Source organism: Gossypium hirsutum, chromosome A03, assembly GCF_007990345.1.
Source record: "Gossypium hirsutum isolate 1008001.06 chromosome A03, Gossypium_hirsutum_v2.1, whole genome shotgun sequence".
Taxonomy (NCBI): Eukaryota; Viridiplantae; Streptophyta; class Magnoliopsida; order Malvales; family Malvaceae; genus Gossypium; species Gossypium hirsutum.
Genome location: NC_053426.1, coordinates 4,511,197 through 4,534,227, shown reverse-complemented (window position 1 = coordinate 4,534,227; position 23,031 = coordinate 4,511,197). Strand labels below are relative to the sequence as shown.

The window sequence follows — 23,031 nt, the reverse complement described above, 5'->3', positions numbered from 1 at the left end:
TCGAGACCTTTTTTTTTTTAAACTTTTCCTATAACTTTTTTATTGGACAAGGTTAACACTCGAACCAAAAATGAGTGCATCACAAGTGCGATTTTAGCCTCAAATTGTAAATAAGTAAGAAAATTATGCATAGTAAATGATTCCGGAGAATGCAGTTTCTGTTGAAAAAATCTTGTTAAGAAAAATGATTTTAAGTCACAACGAAAAATTAAAATTGTGAAAACAAGCATTAGATAAAATTATCTAGAACTTATCATAAATTCTACAGAGTTATACTCAAAATCTTGCAATTTCAAGTACATCCGATCATATTTCGATGATTTATTCCACGATTAAGTGGATACTATATTATCATTTTTTTTTGTTTCAACCCTTCAGATACAATATTAATCAATTTCAACTTTTTGAACATATTTAATAACCAATAATTCAATATTCAATCAAATCTTTAAGCAAGCAAGGTAGATATTCATACCAAGAGTAAATTCATACCAAATATAATATTTTCCTCATTCACAATTTCAATATGAGATCCATTAAAGTGAATATCTTTTAAAACTAATGCATTAATCATCACAAATTTTGTTCTTTCGGGTATTGATATATTACCTCTTTTAGAAATTTCAACTAATTTTGTGCTAACGAATGATTATCTCTTTTGAAGCTTTCAACTAATTTTGTGCTATCAAATAATTATCTCTTCTAGAGTTTTCAACTAATTTTGTACTACCTAATATTGCATTAATATTTGTTTGTTTCAATGCCAATTAAGATAAATACTTCCTACTTGTAAGGATCAATGATCAATGATCTTTCGATGCGACAGACATGTGACCAATAATCTTTCATATCCCATTGATAACATAAGTTATCTCTACCTTTTGAAGGATTATTTTGAGAACTCTTATTGTTATTTATTTATTTATTACTATGTTTTCTTTTTTTATGATTATTGTTATGTCACTTATATTATATCCTTTAGTTTTTTTTATGCTTTCATTCACTTCGGAGAATGCAACAAATCTAGTAGGATGAACTTTTAAATGTCCCAACATATTCTTTCAATATCACAAAAGCTTATGTTTGAGGACAAGCAATATTTATTTAACCAAAGAACATTTGATAAAAAAAAAGAATATGTACTCAAATATAAAGCAACATGGTATTATACAAATTTTTTTATAGACAATCATTTGAAAATTATATGTTACGAAGGTTCATTAGTAAACTTTATAAACCTGCCAATATTTAATAACCTAACTAGATAATTCAATAAGGTTTAAATAAAAAAAATCACAACCATACCTCAATTAAAAAATATGTCGAAGTTCCTTACTAATCTAAAATTTTACTAATGCTTGTACAATGATAAATCAAAGAATAGGAATCAAGATCCACTCTAATATTAAATCTTTCAACATTTTATTAATGTATAAATAAAACAAGTTAATCATAGAATAAAAAAACAATAATCGTAATATAAGACATTCTTGCAAATCTCTGCACAACTTCAAGACTTTTTGTCGTTAATTTTGGCTTTCTTTAATTCTATAGGGCAAGAAACTGTTTGAATTTATAAATCTTGGTGTGTATCAATAAAAATTCTAGGGTTGCCGAGTGATGGAAGTTAATTGAGACATTGCTTAGGTTGTGGCATTGAATCCTATTGCAAGCGTACGTTGTGTTTATTTTTTTTGTTGCCGGGTTAGAAAAAGTTAATGAAGGCAACTGGCAAGTGGTTAGAAAAAGATAGAAATGATTTGGGGTGTAGATTTCCAAAAAAAAAAATCCGAGTTATCAAATAAAATATGGGTGTGTTTAAAATAGTGAAAAATAAAATCAAATATGGTGCTAATAACGTGTTATGAAATAAAAGAATAGCGAAAGTAAAAACAAGAAATGAGAGAGCAAAAGAGAAGTACGTATTTTTTATCGCTCAATAAGATGCTTACAATACTTCTCCAATGTTTATATTTATAGATGAAATAAATATCTACTTCTAATTAATATTAGAATCCTATAATACATCAAACTTATCTTGATTTTTATGGACATCCACTTGACAATAAAATATTTATAATAAAAATATTTATAAAGTGTTTTTTTTCAAAACTTTATAAATATATATAAATTAAAAAAATTAAAAATTTTAAAATTATATAATGCTAAATTATGATTTCTTTTTTAAAATCTAAAATGATAAATTTGAAGCTTTAAACAAGTAAATTATTAAATCAAGTTAATCATTCTAATTATCTCGTTTTCCTCTTATTTTTTTTAAAAGAAAGTTCTTAAATATGTATGATATTTATATTCTTTAACTTGAAATTTATCATATTGTCAACAAGATTTCAATATGGTCAGTTTAATTTTTTTAATTTAGCTCATATAATTTTTTTTACTCAACTCGGATTTCATTTTAATTGACTCTATTCTAAACCAAAAAAAATCAAGTTAGAATAATAAAATAGTACTCGTCAACTCAACAAATTTAAAATTTTTTCACTTGATTCAACCGAATGCTCATCCCTACTTAGAATGATGGGAATATCAAAAGGGTTCAGGCATCAAAGTGAATAATAGTTTCTTTGCAAGTGATAACCAACTCTTTATATAAAAAAAAAGGCTAAACCAAGAAAGGTAAAGGAGTAGCTAGTGAAATATGAAAATAGCTTTGGAAGAAAGTAAATCTTGAGAAGTCTCTTCTATATTTTGGTCCAAACACTCTGATAAAAAATATGGAATTAATGCAATTTTGGAGGTAATTATGGTGAATGATCCAGATTTGCATTTGGAATTGCTATTAGTTGTGGGAAAAAAATAAAACAAATGCAATCAAGAGATTCATTGGCATATACCAAAGGATCCAGAACTGGTGGAAAAGGCTATTGTCTTATGGTGTCAAAGAGATAATTATAAAATCAATTTTACAAGCTTTGCCTACTTATGCCATTGTGAGTGCCATTTGTAGGTTCAAGTAGGCAAGAAAAAGAAAGGACCATGGTTGGTCTACGTTGGCTTGGGATACTATGATGATGCCTAAGGTAATAGGGGGCTTGGTTTTAGAGATGTTTAATTGTTTAACTTAGCCTTGATCATAGAGGTTGATGAATAGCTGATATACTCTTTGCTTTCAAGTACTTAGTGCAAAATATTTCCCATTGGTGATGTTATGAGTATGAAGTAAGTTGGTTAACCATCTTTTGTTAGGACCAGTTTACTTGTAGGTGAGAGTGTTCAGACATAGATGGTATGGCCTTGTCTCATTGGTACACGACTGTGCGGTGCGAAGGTAAGTATAGTGTTGGCTCCTGATTAAATTGGATGGAATGTTGCTTTTGTTTAATGGTAGTTCTTTCAATCTCAACAGTTGATATGAGGACAATTAAAACAAGGGTTTGGGGATGTTGAAAATATACTACTGCAAACAAAACCATTAGTACTGACAGGAAACCAAACTAAGTGTAAAATTCCCAGTAAAGATTGAAGGGGTTATAGACGATCCCACTTAAAACCCAATCTATTCGATAGAATATCGCACTAGTGTAATTTAGTAAAGCACCATAATTTTTAGAGAGCAAGAACATGAGAGAAAAGAGAGAATGGAGTTTTCTTGTGGTGTGAAAAATGAGTAGAATAGCCTACTATTCATATTGTTTTCAGAAAGGGAAAAAGGGTAAAATAGCAGTGTCAATTTTTAAAAATAGTAAATGATTTTCCTCAACCGAAAAATATTCTACAACAGAAAATATTTTGAAGAAATATTTCCGATTTTGCATTACCAACATTCTCTCCACTAATAGTAAAAGAATTGAAAAATTCTGTAAACATGGGAAAAGGTAAAATGTGAGAAGAGTAATAGAGAAATTAGCTGCTTAAGCACTAGGACCTTATAGATTTGAACTAGTACGTAGTAAAATGAGTGATTCTTCTTTTTAAAAAGTGAATAAATATTGAACTTGTTAAGATAGAGGTTAACTCATGACACATGACTAATTTCAGCTCCAATTGAGTTTTGCGATAGACCAACAATTTAGCCAATATACCTCGGGATGTTGGTAAGTACTCTAGAAAAATGACCTAACGTCTTTTATAGAAGGTGGCTAATCCTTCAAACTTACGTAGGTGATTTCATCAAGTCTATCAGTATAGACCACCCAGACCAAGGTTATGAAATCATTAAGAGCATTTAATAAGCTCAACCTCTCAGTTTTATAATTCAGTGAATTCATCATGTCCGTCTCAATAGAACCACCCAAAATTTGGGATATGAATTCATTAAGTGTAAGAAACTCAACCTCACACGTCAGTGAATTCACCAAGTCTGTCTCACTAGGACCACCCAAACTCTAGGCTATGAACTCATTAAGAGCAATGAGCTTATCTTTATGCATGTACATTATGCGCCATAGGGATAGGTAAAGATTTACACTATGAGTTTTTCCATGGTTTCATTTGACCATATTGAACTTAGAAGACTAAGTTAGTATCCACCATGAATTCCTCAACTAATGGGTTGAAGACCCATCCCCCTCGACGAATTAAGAACCATTTTCCTACATATCCCTTTGGTTAGTGGATCAACTAGGTTCTTCTCAGATTTTATGTACTTTGTAACACCCTAGGCAAATCTCATATTGGCAAAGCATGGGAGAGACCTGCGTTACATAAAGGGGTAGCAACACTTAAGTGGAAAGAGGTCTTTTGAAGGTGTATGAGCCCTCCCAAGAACAAAGTTATGACGGCTATGAGTACCCAAAGCAAACAATATTTTACCGGGATGGGAAATTTATCAATGTAACACCCTAGGCAAATCCCACATTGGAAAAACACAAGAGAGACCTAGCCTATATAAAGGGGTAGCAACACTTAAGTGGAAAGAGACCTTTTAGGGGTGTATGAGCCCTCCCAAAAACAAAACCATGAGGGCCATGGGCGCCTAAAGCAGACAATATTTTACCGGGCTGGGTGTTGACTATGACATACTCCATGGCAAGTATTTCATTTTTTATTAAGTGTCTCACATATTCATGTCTTATGCATATATACTTTTTCTTACCATTATAAACTTGAGTTTGAGTAGCACAAATGGCGGCTTGTGAATCATATAATAAGGACATATGAGGTGTAGGTTTCCCTTATAAAAAAATCTTTGTAAATAGATTCTTGAGCCACTCAGCCTTTGCCCGGCTTAGTCAAGAGTTATAAACTCTGATTCCATTGTGGAGTGAGCAATACATGTCTGTTTAGTAAACTTTCAAGAAATAGTTGATCTATCTAAAATAAAGACATACCCACTTGCAAAGTTAACTTTATCAGTTACCCAGTTTGCATCACAATATCTCTCCCGGACTGTAGTGTATCCAACTTTCAAGTTATTGTACTTTAATTTCACTCAAAATCATTTGGGGAAAGTTTAACCTTGATAGCATAATAACTGGCAAACCATGTCACTACTTTTCCCAACTTACTATGTGATGCCCTCATTGACATGAAGCCACACTTTTAGTAACCTTGTTGTGTTAAGTTAGTATTTTAGTCTCAAGTCTATCTTAAGCCTTCAAGGCCTAAGGTTATGGTCCATTCAATTTGTTAAATATGACTCCTATTTTCAGTCAAATTTAAAAAATAATCTTTCAGTTAAACTCTATTTACTTGTTTCAATCAAACACTGATTAGTTTAGATTATTTTATTATTATTTGACTTATGAATTTAACCTATAAATAGGCTCTTTTACAACCTTAGAAATATGACACCCATTCGATATTATAACTCATAACACATTTAGAGAATTTTGTGTTTACATTTTGAGGATTCTTTGTTTTTGGGTTTTCGGGATTTAGTCTTTATCTCCATCTTTTTTACTCTTCGTTCTTTTTCCATTATAGTAAAATTATGTTTGCCCATGAGGGGTTTTACACGTTAAATTTGTATGTTCAATTTCTCAATTTATTCCGCTATTTTTTCTTGCTCGTTGCTTAATCGGGTCAATCCTAACAAGTGGTATCAGAGCTAGTTCACATAGATCAGCTCATTCAAAGATAGCAACAACAAGGTTTGAAATTGAAAAGTTCGATAGTGAGACAGATTTCAATCTGTGGCAAGTTCGGATGATGGCAATTCTAGTTCAATTTGGTTTGAAAAAAGTTGTTACAGGGAAAAAGCCTGAGAATCTAAATAAAACAGAATAGGAAGAACTTGATGAAAAGGCTTTGTCTGAAATCCAGTTGTGCCTTGCGAATATGATATTGCAGGAGGTATTGATGGAGAAGACCTCATCTGCCTTGTGGAAAAGGTTAGAAACTCTTTATGCGACTAAGTCTCTGGCTAACCGTTTAGTGTTGAAACAACGTCTATTTACGTTTCGCATGAAAGAAGGTGAGCTTCTTAGAGATCACATCAGTCAATTCATTACTCTTTTAAATGATTTACAGAACGTTGAGGTTCATATTGATGATGAAGATCAAGCTATGCTATTATTGTGCTCTTTACCTCCTTCATACAAGTCTTTCAGGGAGACACTGATTTATGACAGAGACAAACTCTCATTTGAAGATGTGAAGGGTCATTTGTTGAGTAGAGACAAACTCGACAATGAGCTTCATTTGGATAGCAAGACAGATAGGCAAGCTTCCGTGTTGGTAGAATCAAAGAAACGAGACAACAGGTGTCGCTATTGTAAAAAGTTAGGTCACGTCAAAGTAGATTGTTATAAACTGCAAAATAAAAGAGTTGCTGAGAGTAACGAGGAAGATGTAGCTGGTGCTAATTTGGCCGATGAAAATGGTGATGATTTCTTGTTAGTGTTAACAAGCGATAATTCCAAGCTCACGTCCGAGTGGATCCTAGATTCATGATGTTCTTTCCACATGTGTCACAATAAAGAATGGTTCTCTACAAACAATTCGATTAAAGGTGGAGTTGTACGCATAGGAAACGAGTCATCTAGTAAGGTAATTGGTATTGATACTGTTAAAATTAAGATGCACAATTGGACGGTTAGGACACTTTCAAATGTCAGATATGTACCTGATATACGAAAGAATCTCACCTCCTTGAGTATTTTAGACTTGAAAGGATGCAGAATTAACATCAAGTCGAGTGGCATTAAAGTATCCCGTGGAGCTCTCGTTTTGTTAAAAGGTAAAAGAACCGGCAGTGTTTATATTTTGAAAAGTTCTACAGTGACCAGTGAAATCGGACGTCCCTCGTCCGTTATAGAATTGAAGTCAACTTGTTTGGAGCGAAGACAACTTGGTCATAGAAGGGAAAAAGGTATGACCGTTTCATTGAAGAGAGGTTCTCTTTTGGATGCAGATTTTGAAAAGTTAGGGCACTGTGTTCGTGAAAATCAGACCCAGGTTAGTTTTGATTTGACAGTGTACAAGTTGAAGGCTAGAAGTCTTCCAGTTTCTAAGCACAAATTCGACTCAGTTAATTCCCTGCATAGTTCAAGATAGGCTCGTGACGGGCTTTGGCAAAGATGGCGTTGTGGAAATATAAGTCAAGGTGGAGATTTATTAAATATGACTTTGATTTTCAGTCAAATTTGAAAAATAATCTTTCAGTTAAACTCTGTTTACTTGTTTCAATCAAACACTAATTAGTTTGAATTATTTTATTATTATTTGACCTATGAATTTAGCCTATAAATAGGCTCTTTTACGACCTTAGAAATATGACACCCATTAGATATTAGAACTCATAACACATTTAGAGAATTTTGTGTTTACGTTTTGAGGGTTCTTTGTTTTCGGGTTTTCGGGGTTTAGTCTTTATCTCCATCTTTTTTACTCTTCGTTCTTTTGCCATTATAGTAAAATTATGTTTGCCTGTGGTTTTTTTATCCTCTTTGGAGGGTTTTTCCACGTTAAATTTGTGTGTTTAATTTCTCAATTTATTCCGCTATTTTTTCTTGTTCATTGCTTAATCGGGTCGATCCTAACACAATGTGCATTGGACTTAGTATCATCTCAATTGTTAGTGTAGTCTTGTCTATGCCCGTTCCTCCACCGAACACTTGGATTCAATGCTACAACATATAATCATCAGGTTACAACCTTGAGGAACCCTTAATGGTATGACTCTTTGTCGACTGAATATTACCATGCCTTTGATACTTAAAAATGCATCCCTCTGGATATGGCACCAATTGCACTCTTGTGACCCTAACACTAAAGTTCTCAACATGGAAAATTTGAACACATTGGTCATCCCCAACTTAAGCCCTCTCGGTCCCTCCATGGTCACCCCATTGGATGTGGCCATCTTGGCCAGTCGCAATACATGCGGCATCACCGAACCAGGTTGATCTCAATATCAATTTTAGAATTTAATGCTCATTCACGCAAACTCTATCACCCTACTTCTTTCCCCTCACAATCTCATATGTTGCCTGAACAAGATATCCTCCCACTAGTTCTCTTATTCAAGCCCTTAGACTAGATAATCTTGTAGTCTACTTTGGTTAAAAATTTTGTGACGTTTGGACTAGCTCCACCAAATCTAATGTATTAGTAACTCATTATGGACAAAGGCATTGTAAGCCCTATCCCAAACACAAGGATCCAGTGATCCGTTCATGGTCCTCCAAACAACTCAAACTCAAGGGTCCTCTGACCCACTTAAACTCAAGCTCGCTAGGCCTTCCAAGCCCATCTTGACTTCAATGGCCCACCAACACAGATAGAGCTTGCAACCACTCTAATGCTATTTAGGCACACCCTTACACTACTCAGGTTCCTTCAAACTGATTGCCTCAATATCATACCAACATATTTGAATCAAATTTTTCCTTCGTTGTCTATTTTTTTTCCTCTCTTCTGAGATCGAACCCTAAGACCTTTTAGGAATTCAAGATACAAATAGTTTACAATCAAGTCTCATAGGCTCAACTTTCAACTTAGGATGGGCAAGCCAGAGTGAAACCACCCGAGATCTGAAGCAACAAAGCCAAACCTGCGTTCCAACACCTTAAAGCCCCCTACTCAGCTTACAAGCTCGCGTTACCAAACTCGGTTTCTAAATTGCTTGTAGGAGTCTTCATTGGTTCTAGCAACGAGAAATAAAAACGATTCTCATGTTCAAACAGTAGCAAATAAATCGCTTTTAAATTGTTGGAAATATACTACTACAAACAAAATAGTTAACACTAACAGGAAACCAAACTAAGTGTAATAAATAAAGCAATCACTATGTCGTTGAAGAACTACTGTCTTAGAAACAATTTCGCCCTGATCAATGTAATTGAAAATGGACGTTGCCCCCAAGGTTAACACAGTACTTCCAAATTCGTACACTTGAATTAGGAAGATGGAACTCAAAAGGATTGCCCTTCTCGTAAAAGTCGGGAAATAAACTAGAAGAAACCTGAGTATTCAATTCCCAGGAAAGATTGAAGAGGTTACAAATGGTCTCACTTAAAACTCAATGTTCTAGACAAAATATCGCACTAATGTAATTTAGTAAAACACCAAAATTTTTAGAGAGCAAGAACAGGAGAGATAAGAGATAACTGATTTTATTGTTTTCTATGTTGTGAAAAATGAGTAAAATAGCCTATTATTTATATTGTTTTCAGAAGGGGCAAAATGGTAAAATAATAGTGTCAGTTTTCAAAAATAATAGAAGATTTTCCCCAACAGTCAGAAGATTTTCCTCAATCGAAACATATTCTACAACAAACAATATTTTAAAAAAATATTAAATATATTAAAATTTTAAAATTGGCTATACTTAACATTTTTTTAATATATTTAATTTCTTTAAGTTTTCAAAATTTTTAAATATATTAAGAAAATATTTTTTGCCTTTATCTATTAAAAATATATATTAAGTACATAAATTTATGAATGTGTACTAAAATTAAAAAATTAATATATAAATTTATAAATGTGTACTAAAATTAAAAAATTATAACCAACACATAGATATTTATTAATTTCAAGCAAGAAAATAGTTAAAAAGGAATAATAATAACTAAATAGAGATCAGTTCCATGTAATCAAAACACGTTGAGCAAAGTAGTGCTTAATAAGAAAAAAAAAGAGACTAAAACGATTTTTTTATTTAATTCATAATTAATTTTACTGTTTCGTCGATCATCGATAAAGTATAATCCGTATATTCAGAAAAGATTTTGATATCTACATAATATAAAAAAATACAATATAATTAATGATTATATTGCAATAACTATAAAATATAAAAAAAAATGAAATAACTTACTTTTTTTTTCCACTCTTTTCTTTCTTCTGAAGGGGGACCAATCCCCTATTATATAACATTGCTTTTTTTTTTAAATTTATATTTAACTTTATATCTAATCACATTATTGACATGATGTGATTTTATAATATATATTTTTACTTTTTAATTTAAATTTTTACTTTTTAATATATATATTTTTAAATAAACATATTTTTTCAATAAATAAATCTTTTTTTAACAAATATTTTTTTATTTTTTAATTAATTTAAATTTCACTTTTTAAATAAAATATTATTTTTAATTTTTAAATAGAATTTAAAAAATAGTTTGAATATTTTCTCTTTTTTATAAAAATAACACAAAATTTAATTCATTAGCAAAATAATCTATTTTTTTAATTAAATACAAAAATGACCTAAAATCTATAGTAAAATTGGTGGAGCTAAATTAAAAAAATAGGTCATTTTGATAATTAATTAAATCTTTTAGGTTATTTTTTTGTAAAAAGCTGAATATCTTTAAAAATAATTTAAAAATTACAATTTAAAATATTATAAAAAAATTAAATAATATTTAAAAGGGTTTTTACCAAAAAAATATAAAAAATAAAATAAAATACCAAAATAGGTTCTTTCAAAAATTAAGTACCAAAATGATACATTTGTCTTGGTGGAGGGTGGTGCATAGGCGGCACCACTCTGAATTTCTGACCCAAAACAGTAAAAATATAAAAAAATAATGATTTAAAAGATTTAGGGACCTGTTATGTAATTTTTCCATTTTTGAATGGCTGCTAAAAAGGAAGGGCAAGGGTGCCCCTAGCAGTGTGGCGGCACCAAAATTTAGATTTGGATAATTTCATTTTAAGCCTTCCTTATTTATTATTTTCTTTTTATTCCCCTTCAACTCACTATATTGTGTTTAAACAAACCATTAACCTATTTTTGGAAAATAATATGTTATTTGGAAAATAACTAATATTGTAATGAGATACATGTTTTATTAGGTATAAGTATTTAAATTTTTGTTTTTGTAATGTGATACATGCGTAAATCTCTCTCTCTCTCTCTCTCTATATATATATATATAATCATATTAGTGAATCTACTAATACATACTTCATTCGGATAAAGTATGCATTATTAAAATTAAATTAAAATATTAAATAAGAAATAAAATTATAAAACAATATGTTATTTGGAAAATAACTATTATTGTAATGAAATACATGTTTTATTAGGTATAAATACTTAAATTTTTATTTTTGTAATGTGATATATGCGTAAATATCTATATATATAATCATATTAGTGAATCAGCTAATACATACTTCATCCGGATAAAGTATGCATTATTAAAATTAATGGTTTGTTTAAACACAATATACTGAGTAGAAGGGGAATAAAAAGAAAATAATAAATAAAGAGGGCTTAAAATGAAATTATCCAAATTAAAGTTTGGTGCCGCCACACTGCGAGCAACCATTCAAAAATGGAAAAATTGCATAATAGGTCCCTAAATCTTTTAAATCAAAAAAATGGAAAAATTGCATAATAGGTCCCTAAATCTTTTAAATCATTATTTTTTTTTATTTTTTTTACTGTTTTGAGTCAAAAAATAATATTTAAAATATTATAAAACTAATAGCAAATTTGAAAGTTTAAAATATTTAAATATTTTATATTATTAAAAAATATATTTAATATTTAAAAAATAATATTTAAAATTTAAAAAAGTAATTTCAAAATATATATTTAAAATTTAGAAAAATATATATATTAATAAAATATTATAAATTTTTTAAAATTGATAACAATAAAATAAATAAATAAATAAACATAAAAAACAAAACATAAAAAAAAAGTCAAAAAAGTTAAAAAAAAAAGGAAACTGCCATGGCAGGTAGGGAATCTGGTGGCGCCATATTAATTGGCTCCAGCAGAAAATGGTTACTTTTTTTAAGTCTCCCATATTTTCAAAAATTTTAATATTTTCCTAATATTTATACAGGTAGCTTCATTCTAAATGGCTCAACAAAAAAATTAATTTTTTTATGTTCCATGCTGACGTGGCATATTGGTGGGGCCAAATCATTTGGCTGCGCCAACTTTTACTGTAGATTTCAGGTCATTCTTGTACTTAATTAAAAAGGTGGGTCATTTTGATAATTAATTAAATTATTTGAGTTATTTTTATAAAAAAAAAAACCCTTCTTTCCTTTGTTATTTGCTGAGAACTGAGACTGTTTACCCAAGGCAGTAAAATGAATTTCTGAGACAACCCCAGCAGTAGCATATATTAGTCATACCTAAATCTAATTTCCTTAGGGTTTGAACCCAACCCAACTTTGAGAGACTGGGGGTTTGAATCCACAACTCGTAGGTGGAGAAATCAACTCTTTGAGTGTGGCTCCCTTAGGTCGATTTTTGAGAACTACGAGCCTATCCATGATGGGCCATTTTCGGACCCCTAGATAGTCCTTTTGAGTTCACGGCTACAGGGCTTTGAAGGAGCCATGTTTTGTTCACTCTAAATCTTGGGGGATGTAACTTAATGAGCTCATAAAAAATGACTACATAAAAGAGAATGTTTTTGAATTTTTGAGCTTATGACTGCTATAATATAGGTGAATTAATCAAAGAGAGAAAAAAATGAAGTCAATCTCTTTTTTTTTTCTTGGGAAGTAAAATGCAGCGAGTCTTTCACTCACGCTTCCGTTCATTTTCCATGTCAGAAGGGAAAATATCACCACAAAGTATCATATCTTTGCAGTCAATCCAAATTTAATGAGAATACATAATCCAATTAATGTTAAAATAGGTTTAAATGCTATACTACTATATGAATCCACCAATTTGGTCTGTCACCAACATCCCTTTGAATATCGTTGTTCTCGTTCCCACAGCCATCTTTTCATCGTTCAAGCGGCCAGTGGACCATACGATCAGTAATTGTATACTTTTTCAGCGTAATTTGTCTTTTCTTTTGGTTCCGCCCAAACAGCAATTAGCTTTACATTTAACAAAGGCTCGGATAGTACTTGGATGACATCTTGAAGGCTGCAAGGTCTTTAATGTGCTGCTGCTGCAAACAATCTGTTCTACTTTCACCCTCGTTTATGTCGGTGTTGCATCCCCATACACGAACTGCAAGTTTTCGACATTTAGGAGATGGTTCTTGCAAATACGTCTTATACCAGTTCACAATGTCTGCCTTTTGGATGCTTCTGAGTTCCTCTGCTTCCGCCTTTGATAAGTCAAACATGTACCTGACAGTTGATCCCATAAACAAACAGTTAACATACAGCATGGAGGAGAAGAGGAAGGCACAATGCTATTTTACATATAATATATAAACATCTCACACCAGCAAAACCCTCAATAATATTCTCCACTCAACTGATACATCTACTGAACCAACGCAGAAGCACAAAAGAAACAAAAGCAATAGTCTTGGTGAGGAGAAAATTAACAGCCGGTATGGACTAACATGACTACCACCTACTCTGCACAAGGTTGTCATATGATAGTTGTAATGCCACAAACCGAATAATTCTTTCCTCTTCAACTTCTACTTATTGACCTAAATATAAAATTTTAGCGCTTAGAAACGGAAAATCATGTTTCACCAACCAAAGTACCATACGGATAGTACCTATTATCAACAATCTGATTCCATAGGCGATTGGTTTCATATAAGAGGGATGGATCTTTTTCCAGCAGCTTAGCTGTTAGTCCACTCCTATAACTCTCAAACGATTCATCATCAAGGCCTGCCTGCAATGCATTAACAAGTAAAACAGACAAACAACGTTTTTATTAAAAGATAACATAAGGAATACAGCAGAGCGTGCAATGAAAAGATAGCTGACTCAACACTGACCAACAAATCTGCCAAGCTGTTTATGAAGTTGTCTGTTCTCTCCTGCAAGTAAACTGGGCTATACTTGGAAGACTGAATACAGAAACAAAAGCCATAAACCCGATAGGTCACTCGTGGGCTACATTCAACAACATAACCAAGTTGCTCCTTTGTCCTATATTCCAAATTGAATAAATTAGATAACTCATTTTAATTTTTCAACTTAGCATTTACCAAAAAATAAAGGGATATATATATATGAAATGGCATGCTATCACATTCAATTTACACACGCATACAAACAGATTTTAGTTCGTAACTAGCGCAACCTAGACAATAAAGATCTCAAACAAGGCATGACTGCAGCCTCCACAGAATCAGGACAACCCTTTTTTACAAACAGGAAAAAGATCAAATGAATTTCAATCAACCGGCTTTCCCCAAAAGACAAGGAAAATTTTTCACTTAATTTGCCCATTTTGGTATGCTTATGTGCTCGAACACTAAGACAGGCTAGCAGTATCAAAGATTGATTAGCACATTTTCAGACTTTCAGCCTCAGAAAAATACCTTAGCTGATTAAAAAGCGGTTCTTCCACAATTTCATCAAAGAGATCTATCAAAGCCTTCAATTTTACTGCTTCCACCCCTGCTTCTGGCTCAATTTGGAAATAAAGCTGCAACGCAAGGCCAAATGATGTAAACAATAATAGCATAAAGCATTAATAAGCAAAGAAGATATTTAACTGATATTTCATAGAGAAACTGACCATCATCATTTACCTCGAGCACTGAGTTCGTTTCAGACTTATTCTTTACACTGACATCTCTCACAAAGTTGGCACCAGAGGGAAAACATATCACTTGCTCCTTATGTCTCATTGTGACTGGCATCGTTTGTACAGAAAAGTTGCTTTTGAATATATTTGATATGTCAACTACTTCTTTTTCTAACAAATTACCATGGAAAAGGCCCTCAATATAAATCTGTCCAACATATGCAGTTAGAATTTAAACAAACTCAAACAAATGTCCTTTAAGAAGTAAACAGCAGTAACTATCAAAAAATAAACCCAAAGATTGAATTAATCGATTCATGTTACTATCAACAGTATCATGAAACATCAGGAAGTAGCAAAACAATCAACTTTTGGAATCTGTCGTTCTAATTTCATAGTAAATGCATCACAGGTGGGAAGACTAATTGTATTTTTACGTTTTCTTTAAAATGTTTTGGCTCCATTCATGTGTACATATTGTAAAAAGAATAATAAATAAATTACATTTATGATTCAAATGGGAAAATAACTCTTCTTAGAACAACCACTTCCCACTTTCAGAGGTGATTTAAGTGTAAGCACAAAATGCATTCCAAATAAGAAAGTTAATGATACTTTATCCAATCTTAAGATCATTAACTACAAGAATATTTTGGGCAAAAAAGAAAATACATGAAAGTCCACCCAATCAAAAGAAAATTTAAGCTGATGGAAGAAAACAATCTTATGAACTTGCCAAAAACCAAACACCATGTGTCGGTGTTACCTGGGAACGGAGCTCAGGAATAAAGGCCCTCAAGTCGGATAGAGAAATGTCATTTAGAGAAGAAAGCTTCTCGTCAACATCATAAAAACTCTTGCATAAAATCTGCAGTCTCAAGTAGGATGAATGATTTAGAGGCTTCATGTTGGAGTTTCTTAAAGTTCTCTCCATGTTCTCCTTAATAACCTGTCCAATGCAGAGTCAAATTATAAAACACAGCAAAAGACCTCAAGAGATCTATAAGAACCAATTAAATTATCAATAGGTAAGCGAATAGTAGAATTAATTGATAACCTTTTCCTCTAGATAGTAAGAAAATAGATTAGTTCAGAGTCAATCTTTAAGGTGCCAATCTTAATCAAACGGCACTTTGCTCTTTTCCCAAAGATTGACAGCCATATTGAATGTACATCAAACACATCACAATTTGAGGAGATGTGTGTACCTTAAAACGGTCATCTGTAGGCAAAAAAGAGTTTGCGATTGCCAAAATTTTTCCCAAGAGAACAGGAAGCTTATCATTGAATCCAAAAAGCTTCAGCTCTAACTTGTCACTGTACATTGCCACTGAAGTTTCAAGCTTGGCAATACTGGCCTGGAAAAAAAAACCTAATCACATTCAAATTTCAACAACAAATGCAAGAACAAACCTAACATAGAGTTTGAAAGAAAATGAAAACAAATTATGACTATGTTTAGAAACCATGCAAAATAATACAGCGGGAGAAGGAAATTTTTGAGAGATTATTTGTCAACAACTCAACAAAAATGTCGGAGCTTCATCAGTGCACATTACTTATTAAATTGGTGCCGCAAAGACAGCTTAATACAGAAATGTAGATGGTTCAGCTGTACTATTGACTACTAATAGCGATTATAATATGCCCTCAAATTCAAAAATCCTAAAACACGTATTTCACAAATACTTTTGAGCCATGCAAATATTATTAAAATTTCTGTTTAAGAAATCAAATTGAAAAACAAGATACTACAAGTAGATCCACCGATCCAGTAATCCATGTCCTAAGGCCAGCAAAATACTCACCTAAAAAAACATGATTAAGTAGTTTAAGAACAAGTTAACATTTCAAGATTCCATGCAACAAATTTCAATAAAAACATGATCAATTACTAACAGAAAAGTTCAAAATGATAAATGATAAGTAATCAACCTGATATATAATCTCATTGAGCTCATCCTTAAGGAGGTGAATATAAAGTTCAGTCAACAAACAACTCTTCAAAGTACAGTATGCCCCTTTTAGATTAATCCGAAAATATGTATTTGCCCGAGGAAGTTTGAAAGTACGATCAAGCTTGTACCAGAACTTCATCAATGGTTCATCAAAAATGCATATAGGCAATGTTTCATTTGCAGAATTGATTTCTGCAGTGTCAGCTCGAATGGAGAAATCACATGGAATGAACTCATTTTTCAAAGGCAGATGCAATGAAACATCAATTTCTGGGGGATCTTCCCATAATTCCATCAAAGATGAAGAAATTTCTTCCTCAGAATAATGTGATTCAAACCAGGGCTCCAACTGGACATCTGCAAAAAAGAGAGTATACAAAGCTTAGTTGCTTTCCTACAATTATCAGTATATTATATTGATTAGAAGCAATTATACACATTTTAGCTGAGCAGAATCACCATAACATAAGAAACATGCTAATAGTGGAAATTCACAATGTAAAAGATGCAACCCAACCATAATAATCTAACCATGTAGCTGCAAATTAAAGAAAGTTTTATAGCTTCAAATTAAATTATTTTTCTGACTCTTATAACAAGAAACATAGATAGTCTAATAATAATAACTTCATAACAACAACAACAACAACAACAACAACAATAATATGACGGCTAAACAGAACAGAACAGAACACAGTACCTTGTGACTTGAAGAATTTTGATACTACATCAACTCTCATGTTTTTGGGAGTGAAGAAACCAAGAATCTTTCTTATCATTTCCTCATCCCAGAACTCAAAGACATAGTCTCCATAGATAACATGTTCTGGTGGATAAACAAGCAAATTTTCTGCAACAAAGAAACATAGGGAATAGTTAATGGTGAAAAGAAGAATCATTGTAAAGATACTCTAGGAGCAGCATCAAAATCCCAGATTTAGAAATAAATATAGCTTTCTTACTATATTTATCAAACTGACGTTAAAAGTTATCCCTTAACCCAGACAATGATCAAACGATATAATGTGTTCCCGGTTGCTAACATTTGTTGCTTCACAAATGATATGGATGTACCAGTAAGTGTAAGTTTGCTTAATTTACATGAGGCACATCAACAAATTTCAATGCATATAAGCACCATATCAACTATTTTCCAGTTTCAAGCCAAAAGAAAATTCAAGTATGGCAATGACATTAATGTAAGCAATTTAGATGAATCATAATTTTTCAACAGATGAAAGTTAAAAATTTGAAAAACAAGAGGAAAGAACCTGCAAGCCCTGCAGCATAATCATCCTGAGGTTTTTCCTCAGCAAAACGAAAGTCCATGTTTCCAATATCCTGCAGCTCCTTAAATATCCATTCTTGGGGGGAAAGTTGACGCAATAATTTAAGATATTGATAAACATAACCAATGATGTCAAATATCTGTGAAGAAAAAAATGAAGCACCATTAACAATTGTGGGCAGAAACACAAAATTCAAGAAGCAGCCTTAACTAATGTAAGCACGTACAATATAGAAACACAAATGCAGAAATAATCATAGTAGCAGTAACTGACTATGTACAATTTATTATAAGATTGAGCTAGCGTTAACAGCAACACAATGGGAAGATAAAGCCAACCAATATCCTTGGAATTTGAGATGGTTTTTTCATGCACATTCCACAAGGAAGTATATGTAATACAGCATAAAATGGAAAACAAGAAAGAGAAGTTTTATAAAGAATGTTATTTGCTTTGAAGATGTAACAATATATGCTACCTTTCCCAAACCACAATCTGTAAGATATATGGACATGCTAAAGATATAAGCAACAGAGGATCGCTCCATTCCGTCGTCTGAAACACCAGCAGATAGAGAGGTTACCCATCCTTTATCTTTGAGAAAGTAATGCAGGCTTCCTTTGCCCTCTGGAAAAAGGAGGGAAAAAAGATATTACATTTGCACTTTAGTACAGAATACCAACCATATAAAATTTCATCAAAGTTTAAGAAGCACAAATATGTCTCAATGAATTAGCCAACAATAAAAAGAGAACAGAGAAAACAAGGAAAGGAACTTCAAGGAATAAACATGAAACTAAGATCGAAGCATCGTTTATCTTTTCTATGGCTCTAAACATGAAGGGAATAGTAGCAACCATATTAGTTATTGTAAGGCATGGAAATTGAAGCAATAAGGAGGTATAATCATGGAAATTGAAGCAATAACGGGGAATAAGCATAGAAATTGAAGCAAATGAAAAATACCATCCACATTCACAGGCAAATCAAGAATAACTTATAAGGCATCAAAACTGAACAGTTCACATTTTCTTCATATTTGCACATGCATCCTTTTCTTTGTTATTATTATTTCCATGAGCAACCTACTACTTAAGCATTAGGATAACACAGAATTACATACCATGGCCAAGAAGATGAGCCAGATAATCTTCTGGTTTCTTCAGATACGCTTGCAAAAGACAAGGCAGTGCCCACCTTAATTCAAGGATATGGACATCCTTAACTGCCTCTAACCTGTAAAGTTTACCAGCTCTCCAGACAGGACCTTCCACCTTAAACTCTGGCTTTCCTTGAAAACCTTGTCTGACGTCAGAAAATAATTCAACAACCCATTGCTGAAGTACATCCAAAGGCTCTGCACCATCAAGAAGTATTATCATGATTATTCTATTAAAGAATGTATACAAATAATTTAGATAACAATTACACCATAATTTTCTTCCAACTGACATATGTACAATAAGCACTGAAATTCCTTCAAAAAATTAGAATAAAATGCTTTAGTATGTTTAAGCTTTTCATGGAAAAGTTATAAACTTAAAAAAATTAGTTAAAAAATCAGCTGTCTAAACAAGGTAAAATGGATATGAAAAATAAAACAAAATTTTGAACAGAAATGGGGGAAAACAGAGGCAGTGAAAATAAATTCCATCCAAGTTAAAAGCACTGTTTCCCTCAGAGACTAGAAAGAGAGAGTAAACAATGGCCACAAATCTAGAGAATCACAACAAAGTAACTTACCACCACCAATTACCGCTAACTTCATCAGTCCGCCATGGTAATAATGATTATACAGTTCTAGTATTTGTTTGCGTAGATCAATCCCTTTCTCAACAGCATCAATCAGGCTCTTCTTGTTTCCTTCCATTTAAGTCAAGGAAAATTCTCATTTTTCATGCCAGTAGACATAAACAAATCATTCAAAGAGAGAACAATGACAAGAATCTCACCCCAAGAGAATCTATTAAAAGGGTGACCATCTTCAGATGTATGGCACTGAAGTTGCTGAAGGCGGAAACTATCATTCTGCAAAACCTGGTTAAATTCTACAATCCCATTTTTGTTTAAATTAGAGTTCCATTGAGAAATCATGAATATACCATCAGTACATGTAATAACAAGTGTAAATGGAGGACGAGAAAAAAACTATTTTCGATTTTAAGGGGGGAAAGGCAGGGAGGGGGAAGGGGCGCAAGAAGACATATAGACTCAAATTAATCGTGCACACCAGAATCCACAGCAAGCACCTCTCGCTCCATCGCTTCAAGTTTCACAAGGGGTGAAATAAAAAATTGGGAAAATCTGGTAAAGACAAGAGACCAACATAAGTCCAAAATTCTGATGACTTAGGGAATCAGTATAAACAATGAAAGACCAAACGATTACTCCATTAAAAATCCCTATAGTGACGCTCGAATCAAGCAATGGAAAGTAAAAGGAAAAAGAAAATTCAATAACTAAGCTCTGCCCTTTACAGTTTAATCATTTACCTTCTCAAAGCACCCTTGAGAAATTCTCTTTCAACTTCAAAATGGTAGCATGTATGCTCAGCTTCAGTATATGCATTTGATGAGCCTCCGTGTTTGGATAAGTAACTATCATACTAGCAAAGAAAAGTGTCAATGGAGGTAGGCCAAACAATTATTACATCACCAACTAAAAATAAACACACCGTTTAGAAGTAGGATAAGAAAAAAAAAAGTTTAAATTGACAATAAAAGAAGCAGGCAAAAAAAAAATTGTGAATATCATTTCTAAATTCTGATAGGCTAGCAAAAGAATGACAAGTTAGGCATCTAGAATAGCAATAGGAAAGATTATGGATGAACAGACCTCGTTTTCATCGGGAAATTCAGTACTACCCATGAATAGCATGTGTTCTACAAAGAAATAAAGAAACTTCATGAATATAGGCAGAGCAGAAATGCAGTTAAGAAGAATGGGCAGTGAATAAAACTGTAAGTAACGAAACCTAGAAAATGAGCAAGACCCGGCGCCTCAGGAGGGTCAGAGAAGCTGCCAAATCCTACACACATTGCTGCCGCTGCCTGCGACCAAATTCGCAATCGATGAATCAACTAATGTCTGGACTTCAATTAATAAAAGGAGGAGAAAAGACGAACCTTTTTAGTCTGAGCAGTCTTCTCTTTCTCATTGTCGGCGTCGGCTTCATCTTCGTCTTCGTCTTCTTCTTCTTCTTCGTCTTCTTCTTCATCATCCTCATCTTCATCCCCATCCCCAACCTCATCTTCACTTTCATCTTCATCTTCAACTTCAGGCTCAGTCTTATCTGGCAAATGAGAAGGTTGAGGAAGTCCGTCGGGGTAAATCTGGGGATCGTGAACCAACAAAGCGACGAGACCGTTGGAGAGCTGGATTACCCTGTAGAGTCGGCGGTCGTTTGCAGACTTAATTACCACACTGTCCGATGAGTACTTCAATACGCTTCCGCCGGAAACCATCATCAATTTTTCCACTTTGATACGAAGTGTGACAATTTATTAAGAGACTAAAACTTCGATTTATGAGTAAATATTTCACTCTTCCAACAGTAAACTCTAATTCAGCACTTCATCAGCTTAACTATAAACTATCATTCTCGCCCTTTAATTAGGTCTTCCCTCGTGGACGGTTTATAAGCCCAAAGCACACACCCCGAATCTTCTTCTTTTTTTTTTTAGGACTTGGGTTTTCATTTTATGTGAGCCCAAATATCCAAATCCATCCAGCAGTTACTAGTAACTAAATATTCACAAATTTCTTTAAAATTCAAATTTGTTTATTATTTCTATTAAATTCAAGTATTATTATCTGAATTTAAATAAAAATTAATTAAATTATCCTTCAGATTGAATTCCATAAATATTTTAATTTATTAAGTATTTTATTTTTTTAAATAAGTGAATAATAGAGTACAATAATCAAATCCAAATACGTTATTTATAAAAATAAAATAAATTCAAATATCCATTATTTGAATTTGAATCTTGTACTCATAAAATTAAAATAGATTTGGATAATAGGTATCTAAAGATTATATCTGCATCTGCTCCAAATCCGATACAGATAATAATTAGAATATTTAAATTCATAATCTACATTCAGAAAAAATAAATTAAATATCCGTAAATATTCAAATTTGCACTATCCATTACCATTCCTACGTAGTACATACATCTAAGAGACCGGATGAGAGTGTGTTCATGATTTGGATTAAAAAATTTAGAATGAATACCAATTCAAGCTTTGCCTCACCTTAACTTTCAACCTATTAATATTATCAGATGTTTCTATCCACATACGAATTTTTTTTTAATAAAAACAGATCGATTAAAAGGGGTAGAGAAGCATTACATGGTGTTTAAAAAATAGTAAAAATAATTAATGCTCTTGAATCCACATACCAGAGTTTGTTTTCAATCCTAAATAATCTCAACCTTACCTCAATTATAAAAAAGAAAATAGATACTCAACAAAGTGAATATATATTAATTTTTCCTGTGATTTGATAAATAGCGTAAGTTTACAAGCTAAAAGAGATGAAAAATTAAATGGATGACTAAAATGACTTTTTTACAGTTGAAGGATCAAATAAGTTATTATTACTTATGTGTTTTGCACCTATACATAAGCACTGCCCTTTGAATCGTCATTCTCCCTAATCTCGAGCTTTCTAATGATGGATCTAAAACCTCCTTCAAAGACAATGTTTCTAAAGTCCATGGCCTTGGCAAATAAGTGCAGCCTGTAGAGTGGCCAAAGCTTTAACAGCAAAAGGGGTAGGTATATTCCTACTTAAGTAAGAGCAAGCCCTTAGCACAATCCTTCTTGAACTCTTAGGATATCTCATGTCCTTGATGTTTTGTTTTCCAGAATATAGTAAGTGTCAAAGTTCATCTTCACTAACACCAAAGTAGGAGGGACCAGTGCAC

The 23,031-nt window shown here is 32.4% G+C and overlaps 1 protein-coding gene across 3 annotated transcripts; it reads right to left on the bottom strand.

Annotated features, from left to right (window-relative positions):
- Positions 1-12,862: 12,862 nt before the first annotated feature.
- LOC107963825 (nardilysin-like) lies at positions 12,863-21,699 on the bottom strand. Of its 3 annotated transcripts, XM_016900317.2 has the most exons (19): positions 21,223-21,699; positions 21,072-21,147; positions 20,933-20,979; positions 20,590-20,702; positions 20,328-20,401; positions 20,050-20,145; positions 19,841-19,960; positions 19,221-19,454; positions 18,576-18,724; positions 18,080-18,236; positions 17,509-17,658; positions 16,786-17,165; positions 16,059-16,208; positions 15,617-15,799; positions 14,855-15,058; positions 14,642-14,748; positions 14,093-14,246; positions 13,865-13,986; positions 12,863-13,478 (listed from the first exon to the last, which is right to left on the bottom strand). In XM_016900317.2, the coding sequence occupies exons 1-19, from the start codon at positions 21,562-21,564 to the stop codon at positions 13,229-13,231; spliced, it is 3,108 nt and encodes a 1,035-aa protein (XP_016755806.1). In that variant the 5' UTR covers positions 21,565-21,699; the 3' UTR covers positions 12,863-13,228. The 3 variants fall into 3 exon arrangements, 2 of the variants coding, with proteins under 2 accessions (XP_016755806.1, XP_016755807.1); XM_016900318.1 differs by lacking the exon at positions 21,223-21,699 and having other exon boundaries at positions 20,590-20,694; XR_001702042.2 differs by lacking the exon at positions 14,093-14,246 and having other exon boundaries at positions 13,335-13,478.
- Positions 21,700-23,031: the final 1,332 nt, after the last annotated feature.

Bases quoted from the DNA above. Each gene is read 5' to 3' on its own strand.
- LOC107963825 (XM_016900317.2), bottom strand. From the start codon at position 21,564: ATGATGGTTTCCGGCGGAAGCGTATTGAAGTACTCATCGGACAGTGTG. The intron at 18,725-19,220 runs GTATGTAATTCT...TCCTTTTTCCAG, and splicing joins GGCTCATCTTCTTGGCCATG to AGGGCAAAGGAAGCCTGCAT. The intron at 14,749-14,854 runs GTAAATGATGAT...CTTGCGTTGCAG, and splicing joins AAACGAACTCAGTGCTCGAG to CTTTATTTCCAAATTGAGCC.